General features: G+C 44.2%; 2 protein-coding genes across 4 annotated transcripts; both read right to left on the reverse strand.

Moving 5' to 3' along the window:
* Positions 1 to 375: 375 nt before the first annotated feature.
* Positions 376 to 1,487, reverse strand: LOC308149075 (nucleoredoxin-like protein 1; the record flags this gene model as incomplete). Its single annotated transcript, XM_080520720.1, has 3 exons — positions 376 to 727; positions 845 to 934; positions 1,252 to 1,487. 3 exons carry the CDS (start codon positions 1,485 to 1,487, stop codon positions 376 to 378), a joined length of 678 nt encoding a protein of 225 aa, XP_080376846.1.
* Positions 1,488 to 3,094: 1,607 nt separating this feature from the next.
* On the reverse strand, positions 3,095 to 8,680 carry LOC308149395 (nucleoredoxin-like protein 1). 3 transcript variants are annotated; one of them, XM_080521121.1, is made up of 4 exons: positions 8,613 to 8,680; positions 4,078 to 4,334; positions 3,902 to 3,991; positions 3,095 to 3,756 (listed from the first exon to the last, which is right to left on the reverse strand). In XM_080521121.1, the coding sequence occupies exons 2-4, from the start codon at positions 4,311 to 4,313 to the stop codon at positions 3,381 to 3,383; spliced, it is 702 nt and encodes a 233-aa protein (XP_080377247.1). In that variant the 5' UTR covers positions 4,314 to 4,334; positions 8,613 to 8,680; the 3' UTR covers positions 3,095 to 3,380. The 3 variants fall into 3 exon arrangements, with proteins under 3 accessions (XP_080377247.1, XP_080377246.1, XP_080377248.1); XM_080521120.1 differs by lacking the exon at positions 8,613 to 8,680 and adding an exon at positions 7,498 to 7,616; XM_080521122.1 differs by lacking the exon at positions 8,613 to 8,680 and adding an exon at positions 5,724 to 5,821.
* Positions 8,681 to 9,231: the final 551 nt, after the last annotated feature.

Here is a 9,231-nt window from a genome sequence, read left to right on the forward strand (position 1 = left end):
CTGGGTGTAATAAAACAAGCCATAATGGCGAGACTTGGCTCAGACTGAGCCTTGTCTTCAACTGTGTACTTGGCAGCTTTCAAACATGTTGAATGACATTAAAGAAAGCAGATTCTAAGCCAAGGTCAGCATTCAGTGAGATTTCAGTCGTAAGTTTGATTTGCTTGTTGGCACACTGGGGCCTGAACACGGCATAGAGCGGTAGAACACAGCCATGGCTCACCACCAATTATGAATTTTAAAAAGCAGCCACAATAACATCAGCGTGACATTTCTACTTTTCTTCATTCAGTCTTTGTTGCATTCAGCGGCGACATCCTCCAACGCCCTACAATAAAGCTCCTAATTATTATGACCTCTTGCTCTTTTTCTCCATCACCATGGTGACCCTCCTCCATCCCTGTCATCCCTAACATCGCCCACCTCCCCTCCCTCATCTCCACCCCCACCCCACCCTCTTCCTTTCTTCTTCTTTTTCTTCTCATCTTTCACCCTGTACTTGATTCTCCTCACAGGGTCACTGAAGCTGCGCATGGACTTCTGCTCAAAGTCCTCGTTGATCATGAAGTTCCTGTCGATGAGCTCCGCTGCCTCCTGCCAGTTGCGATAGCAGCCGGGCCCGAGGTGCACAATCTCCTCCACTGCATTAGACGTGAGGATGGAGCCGTCTGGACGCAGCACCACCACTGTGGGCAGCTCCTCCACATTAAACATGGCCTCCAGCTCCCTGTGGACACACAACACACACCAGCACAGACTAATGGGTCTGAACAGCTAGGTATATTTACATTGCCAATGTCCACCAGCAGGTTGCACACACAACCTTCTGGGTAGTCCCACGTACCTCCTGTAGGGGTCCTCATAGGCCAGGAACAGGCTCTTCTTCGGCAGTTCTTTAAGGAAGCTCTCTTGCTGTTCCTCTGATTGGTCCATACTTAAGGATTAATGAATAACAAGATCACTGCATAAGTGTCGAAAATCTATGAAAGCCAGTTTTTTTTGTTGTTGGTTTGTTTGTTGTTTTTTGTGAGTAAAAGCATATAGCTTATCATTTCCAATGGGAACAACAGCTTTATTACATTGTTAAAAATCAATGTGATGCAGGTTTCACACACACAGAAAAGCAGCACAGTAAAAGATTTAATTTCAGATATGGCCTGGGATGGAGTTAAGATCTTAAGGGTCGGGGAAAATACATCTTGGTAGATGTTTGCACATATATAGTAAATAGCACCCACGCCTCTGTCGTACCTGATGTAGAGGAGAACCAGCTGAGCAGAGCGGTCCACATAGAATTCATCTGTCAACCGTTTAAAGAAGTCAGAGAGCGTGGGAGCAAACTGCTGGCAGGTCTCACACGCAGCAGATGCAAAGAAGAGCATGAGGATTCGGTTCTGCAGACGCACGAGGATCTCACGCTCCGTGTCCAGCTCATCCTGGTCTTTGTTGTTCTTCACCAGCACCCGGTCAATGAAAAGGTCCACCATCACGAGTCCGAGCTGCATGACAGGGAGACACATCCTGGTGGTAAATCACGTGTTTTGTGTCCTTTAAAGTAGCAAGAAAAGTAATTTGATGACATGATAAATAAGCACTAAAGCAGAAGAGATGGTTGTAAGATACAGATATGTGACTAACATGTACAAACCAGAACAAACCATAAAACACTTTTTTTTTTTTTTTCAAAAAAGTGTTGACATTTGCAAAGGTTTAACTGATTGAGTTGATGGCTTTACCTTGCATGTTCCCTCTCGGTCATACTTACACAGACCCATGCAAGCAATCATATATAAGCCCGTGTGCAGTTAAATCGGATAATCTTCACAGCTGCTTACCTCCAACAAATATTATCTCTCCTTGAGGCAGCAAATCCAGAACGAAAACAGCCTTCAGAATCTAGCTTCCTTTTACAACTCCTCCCTGATCACACGTGAATCAGTTCCCAGTCTGTCAGTTTGTGTCACATTCATTCATTGTCTGTTTCACCTTGGTGGCAGTGCCCCCCCCCCCCCCCCCCCCCCCCCCACGCCCCACCCCTCCATGTCTGGGCGGGGAGGGTTTGAAAGACAAGGTGACAGAGGGACAAGGAACATGAAGTGCTCACACTGATTGTGTGTATGTGAAAGCAGTGACTGAATAATCATGTCTGTCAGAATAAAGAGCGTGGAAATTACTGAATGAGAGACGTGCTTAAAAGAATAAAAAAGACCTTAATGAAGTGAGCCACTGTGAGACCTTTATTATTCTGTAACTAATGGAGGAGCAGAACCACAGGGAACGTCTGGATAGTGATAGTTTGATTTGCCCGACTGGGAACAGCATATGCCCATGAAACTGCGGCAATGACAGACACAGTTTGTGTTAGAAGAATAGAGATTTTATTCTTTCTTCTGAAGATCAGCACAACCCACATTCATCTACTAAGCCACAAAATAAAAAAGTGGATATACGACACAACACATTTAACGAAGATGATCAAAACTACGCTAAAGAATGAATGACACAAGCACAGTGTTTATCAACTGGAATATTAATTTGAAGTACCAGGCGCCAGCACCAAATACAACCCAAAAGTGACATAATGAAGAGCAATTTATTCACTTTTGAGGCAATTTGGGGTCTAAAATCTCCACAGCCACCTCAAGTGGAGGCCAACTGTTGTTTCTTTACACACTCTGCAGAGGTTAGCCTCCATTTGGAGTTTGGTTTATCATTAATTCAAGTTCAATCCCTTTCAGCGCACCACTGATTTAGTGTTAACCAACCATGAAGAAAAAATAATAATATCTGGGCCATTACCTGCGGAGAGCTGGAGTTTCTTCACCTTGTTTGTTTACCATTCAGGCCAGGAACATGCAGTCTGTTGATTATTGACTGCAGTACTTAAAAAAACAACAACAACAAAAAACAGCTGCCAGAAGTTTATAAAAGTTGAATTGTGCTTCCAGGGAGTAAAATATTTGAACTATAAGAAGATGGGGGGAAAAAAAATCATACAGAAAAAAAGCCCTGCATGGTGAGAGGTGATGATGTATGTGACTCATTTCTCAGTATACATAGCGATTTATTTCACAGCTTATATAAGGATGTTGATTTGTGGAGCCCAAGACTTGGTTCTGGCTTTCAGGACTAACTGAAAAATCAATAAATAAAGAGTCTGAAACTGGCCGTGGTGTTCTGTTTTGTATTTCGTCATATGCTTCATGTTGTGGTGTGTTGGAAGCGCTACGAGCTCCGTCCTCCAATTGCTTGACGCCTCCTTGGATGCAGGTATAGAGACAACAATATTGTGAAAAAATAAAAACACACCGTGATGACAGCAGCCAAACTGCTTAACATTATAATACTTGCCATATTTTTTTTTCTGATTTTCTTCGCCCTCATCTTCTCCTCCATGTTCCTGTATCCCCCTCTTTTCTCTTTGCATCCTGTGCCTCCTCCTTCCCTCCCTCCTCTCCATTCTCATCCCTCCCCTTCCCCCATAACTTCCACCACTGCCTCTTCCTCTTGTCGTCCTCTGTTTTGTACTTGAGCCTCCTCACGGGGTCGGTGGCACTGCGCATATTAAGGTTGTCAAACTCCTCGTTGAGCATAAAGCTCCTCTCAATGAGCTCTGCTGATTCCTGCCAGTCTCTGAAACAGTCCGAACCACAGCGAAAGATGTCCTGCACTGCATTTGAAGAGAGGACGGTGGCATCAGGACGCAGGACCACGACTGTCGGCACGTCCTTCACCTTGAACATGGTCTGCAGTTCCCTTCAAAATCAAAAAGAAACAAAAACAAGAACAGGTATTGACATGAAAACCCATTGTCGTTGTGTGGGAAATGTCTTTCGTTCAGTTGATCACAACAACATCAACACCAAAACAGAAAGCCCATCTCCTTCTATTTTTCACCTACTTCCTGTATGGATCCTCAAAAGGCAGAAACAGGACTTTTTTGTGCAGCTCTTTGAGGAATTTCTCCTGCTGCTCCTCTGATTGGTCCAAGCTGCAGACAGAATCACAACTCATGGAACTGACACACCCTCGTGTCTCCACTTGCCGCCACAAGATTCACATAAAAGTGACACAGACCTGACGTAGATGAGTGCCAGCAGCTTCGGGTATTCAATGTACGCCGGATCTTTCAGTCTTTTGAAGAAGTCATTCAGTGCAGGAAGGAACTCCTGGCACTCTTGACTTTCAGCAGATGCGAAGAACAGCATGAGGATGCGGTTTTCCAGGATCCCGGTGATCTCCCGCTCCGTGTTGAGTTCATCCTGGTCCCAGTTGTTTTCCACCAGAACCCGGTGGAGGAACAGGTCCACCATGACGACAGTGAAGGAGGATGACTGTGTGAAGAGAAAGATGGCCGTGCACAGATTCAAACACACATGTGCTGTGATCTTTATGATAACCAGAGCAGTTTATTGCTGCATTCATCCTGGCATTTGGTACACTGCTGTATTTTCAGCACACCCGCGGGAGTTGAGGAGTTGACCTTTACTGTAGCTGTACTTTTATATATATTTCCCAGATTGTATTTCAGCAGCGCAGAGAGAAAGACTCCGCGGAGGCTGCAAACAGCAACTGTCTCTACATTTGTCAGAGAACAAAAATACCACCAGCAGCTCAGTGGGATCTTTTTTAATGATTCAGATAGTAAAAAGGTGCCCCGTGCCTGTTTCACATTGAATTTATTAGTCCCCAAGTCCTTGATTTTATGATTCACAGTTGGTAACAATACATATTTATGTCAAATTAATGCAAACAAAAATGAATCCTCCTAGAAATCCCGTGTACAGTCTGTGTGCTTGTTATGTTTACTTGTGAGACATTGTCAGAATTCTTGAAATGTCTGTTTGTCTTTGGGATCACAGTCACAAAAGAAGCTTTCCCTGTTAGTAACATAGCCATTAAAAACTGAACTAGTTATTAATTGGGCTGCATGGAGGTGCGGTGGCCACAGTGTCCCGGTTCAAGTCTTTTGGTACTGAGTTTTCCTCCTGGGGTTGTCAGAATTTTCCCATTTCCTAACGCCGGCCAAAAACACGTAGTGAATGATTGACGACTCATTGTGTGTGTGTGTGTGTGTGTGTGTGTGTGTGTGTGTGTGTGTGTGTGTGTGTGTGTGTGTGTGTGTGTGTATTGGGCCGATGATGAACTACTGTATTTTGCCCACGGGGACAGGCGAGGTCCCTAATAATGAAATGACTTATTGAAAAGAGAACAGTGTGCCGTATCTCGTTGGCACTCAAACAAAAATCAAACTTGTGACCACAGCAGAATATAACAGGAAACTGTTTGTGACCATGTACGAGGCCACGGCTATCGAAACATGTGTCACAGCTTGTCTTCAAGGCGTTTAAAATTTTTTATACTCAAACACCAGATGAGCTGAAAGGCCACTGATGTGCTGTTAAAGATGTTTTTGGCCAAACATGCTGAAAAGAGCTGACATATTCTTGTGTGTCTCAACAAAACAGTTTATTTATGAGTAAGCTGTTGAGTCATTATCGCCTGTAAACAGAAGCTAGAGATTCATATCGATCCATATCCACGATATCAACTAATCAGCCAAAACATTAATACCACTGAAGTGAATGGCACTGATGAACTCTTCATTGTAGCCCTTGTCAGCTGGTGGGCTTGACACTATGAAGAGGAGCATAAAGATCAGAGCGGGTCTGACAACAGCTAAACTGTGAAAACTGGACCGGTGGGACAAAGCATCTTCCGACCTGCAGCTGATATGGGCTGCTCCTGCACTGCAGTGCTCTGTATTTATCAAAAGTGGCTCTTGGAAGGAAAAGTGAAGAACCGGGGATGGATTCAAGGGTGGCCAAGGCTCAATGATGCATTAGTGGAGCGAGGTCCAATCCAGCAGTTCAGCTACTGGAGCTCCGACTGCAGCAGAAGTTCCTGGATGTGATAGAAAGTTTATAAATTGAATTTTCATTTGGATTTATTCATATCAGGGGCGTCCAACTTAAGACCTGTGGGTTGAAAATGGCCTGCGAGAGGCTTCAATCACCAATTCAGCAAGAAAATAGTTAAAATGTGAAAGAAAACATTGATATCCAAACACAAACCTCATTTATGGAGTGCCAATTATATCTACCATGACCATCTCATGACACTTTTTAAACAGAGAGTCAACGAACTACTTGAATAGAGGAACAACAGAGATTCAGTTCCACTATGGAAGCATGTCTGTGAGTAAAATAGTAAAAGGTGTGATTATGACGCTTGCACCTTGTGGAATAATGTTTCCACATCTGTGTTTTGGATTCATATTTGGCCTTGTTGAATCTAGTCTACGTCTTGTCATGTTTCCGTGTCCTTCGGTGCTCAGTGGGATTCCCATGTCCTTCTTCGTACGTTGTTTCCGGTGACTGGATACTCCGTCTCCTCTTGATTTCACTCCTTGATTGTTGTCAGCTCTGTCTTCTTCACCCTCTCCATGTGTCTGGATATATCAGCCTCACTTTGTGCTTGGGTTCTTTCTTAGTTTGTCTGTTTACTCTTGATTCCCCCCCCCATCCTGTTCTGTTTGTCTTTTCCTCGCATTGTCTATCTGATTTTGTTTTCCTGTTTTGATCAGAACGATTTTGGTTGATCTTTTGAATAGTTTGGAGATTTCTGTGCCGATGATGCTCTGATGACTTGCAGTAATTCTGTTTGTATTTCTAATATTTTCTGGGTCATGTTGCTGACGCCAGTCCCAGTTGACTCCTGGTGAAAGCAGGATATACCCGAGAGCCGCACCACACACACACACACACACACACACACACACACACACACACACACACACACACACACACACACACACACACACACCCACACACACACACACTTTTGGCTGCTCGTTTACTAACTTATACAGTTTTGTTTATAATCAATCTGTTGTTCACAGTATTGGACGGAAGGAATCAAATGAAAATACAAGACAAGAGCTCAGCCACAACTGTTTAGCAGCAGCAAGTTTTACAAGGTTGTGTTTCTTTAAAGACCAGACTTATGGTTCAAAACAAAACCACCACATAAGTGATAAATTACAGATATAGAAATAAAGTTCAGCCCTAAAAGCTGAGAAATGTGCTTTATCTGTCATGGCCAGCCTGTATTTCTGTCACAGCAGTCGCTGCAAGCTGTGAATTGACAGTGATAACCTTACAAATTAGATTTGGCTCTCTGGCTCTGAGCAGTGCCAGATCTATTTGAGACGACGACTCTGGACCGAAACTTCGAAGGCCGATGTGAGAGAAACAACTTTGAAACTGACCAGTGGTGGACCTTAACTGGGGAAAAAGGAGATTTACTGTAAGACTTTGACAGGTCAGCGAATTTGGAAAAGTTATATCACATCCATATGGTTCACTTTTTGAATGTGATCGATCACGCCTGATATTCACTGGCAACACTACCATGTTTTGTTAGCAGCTAATCTAATAGGCCATCAATCTCTGTACACGTTGTGGTGACTGACTATAAACAAGCAATTCACCTCACCTTGAAACTCGACTCCCACAACAAAAGAGGTATATCCAAAGTTTCTCTCCTTTCTCAAGCCATTCTTTGCTTTATTTGATTTGTTTTCTCTCTTCTTTTAAATCCTGTGAAGTTGTTATTTTAGTGACAGCTCTCACAGCTTTCTCACCTCTCTCTCTCTCTCTCTCTCTCTCTTTCTCTGTAATTTGCTCTCCCTGTTCTCTGTGGTCTTCTGAGGGAGATTACAGATAGCTGGAGGTGTGGCAGTGCTGTAATTGAGGGGCAGAGGTTGTCCCTATATGTGTGTGTGTGCATCGCCGGCCCTGAAACTCCGGCTCAACAGTAGAAATCTTATTACTTAAAGAGATAGAGGGAGGGAGGAAAGGAAGGATGAAGAAACAGGGCAAATTGGATTGGGGAGAGAGGACAGGCTTGTACAGCAGGTCAAGCAGTGGAAGAAAAGACGGAGAGAGAGACAGAGATACAAAGAAGAGACAGACAGGTGTTACACAAACACCAAATGGAGCCATTTAACCTGCTTCAACCTTCGCTTCACAGCCCGCGGTGTTCGCCGGAGCTGCAATCCCTCTGTGACCCCGCAAATCTCTATTCTTTTGCATCGAGCTCCTGCAGCATCAGGAAGCCAAGAGGCAGAGCTTCAAGGAATTTAACCAGAGTTAATAGTTTTAGTCTGGTTCTGGTGAACTCTGCGTCTCGCTGTGGAAAAGTGCAGGCGAGTGTAGAGAAGCACTTGCAGAAAATACTGGGATTAATCTCAGAGAGAGGGGTGAGGTAAATATAGAGGTGAGAGAGAGAGAGAGATCTAATAGGATTAGTCTGAGACGCACAGGCATGCGTCATTGCACGCGATTGCACACACACACACACACACTCACACACATACACACACTCTCACACACACATAAACATACCTTGGTCATGTTAGGAAACACACAGCACATGCCAAAGCTCTCCAACCACCCGAGCAGCATGGCTTCACTGTGTGTTTGTGTGTGTGTGTGTGTGTGTGTGTGTGTGGGGGGGGGGGGGGGGGGGGTGTAGGATGCGATGGGTGGACCAACATGAATCAGTCTGTTGATTCATCGACAGATTTCCATTCGAATAGTAACAATTACCTTTCTCAGGATATATTCTGACGATTGTGGCAGCCAATCAGCTGTTCTTCTGGAGCGGTTAAAATCATCAAATCCTGCAAACAGAAAACCTTTTATGTTACTTTGTCCCCAGAAATCATAAGAAATATAAAAATCTGCCAATGTAATCGAGCGGCCTCTTTTTAAAACACCCATATTTGGCTCGATTTCATGTTTCACAGGATGGACTGTGAAACATGCGGGATAATAATTTAGGTAATAGTATACAACACTCAAACTTACAGCTATTTCTTGGATTGAGCTGACGTCACCTCTCATGAAACGGGTGGTTCTCAGCTCCTCTTCCTCCCCCGCCCACATGGAGACTGCGGCTCAAGCCCACAGCCACCTCCTCCACCCCCTCGGTGACGTAGCCAGCAGCTCACGCTGGTAGTTGTAGTAATGTACTTACAAATCTCGACGCCTCGTTAGTCTTTTATTGTGGGAATAGCAGCAGGTTTCAAGATGAGCTTCTGAGGAAGTCCAGTTTCAAAGTACCGTAGTTCTGGAAGCTTCTTTGGTGAAGAGTCGCTCACAAACAAACACATTCTTTGTGGAAAAGAAAAAAAAAGTCCAGCCACATTCGCCGCTGTGCTTCTTC

Source organism: Blennius ocellaris (genome assembly GCF_963422515.1).
Source record: "Blennius ocellaris genome assembly, chromosome: 3".
Lineage (NCBI taxonomy): Eukaryota > Metazoa > Chordata > Actinopteri > Blenniiformes > Blenniidae > Blennius > Blennius ocellaris.

Coding starts and splice junctions, on each gene's coding strand:
- LOC308149395 (XM_080521121.1), bottom strand. CDS start 4,313: ATGGTGGACCTGTTCCTCCACCGGGTTCTGGTGGAAAACAACTGGGAC. Junction 3,992..4,077: donor CTGGCACTCATCTACGTCAG/GTCTGTGTCACT, acceptor TTCTGTCTGCAG/CTTGGACCAATCAGAGGAGC. Junction 3,757..3,901: donor TTTGAGGATCCATACAGGAA/GTAGGTGAAAAA, acceptor TTGATTTTGAAG/GGAACTGCAGACCATGTTCA.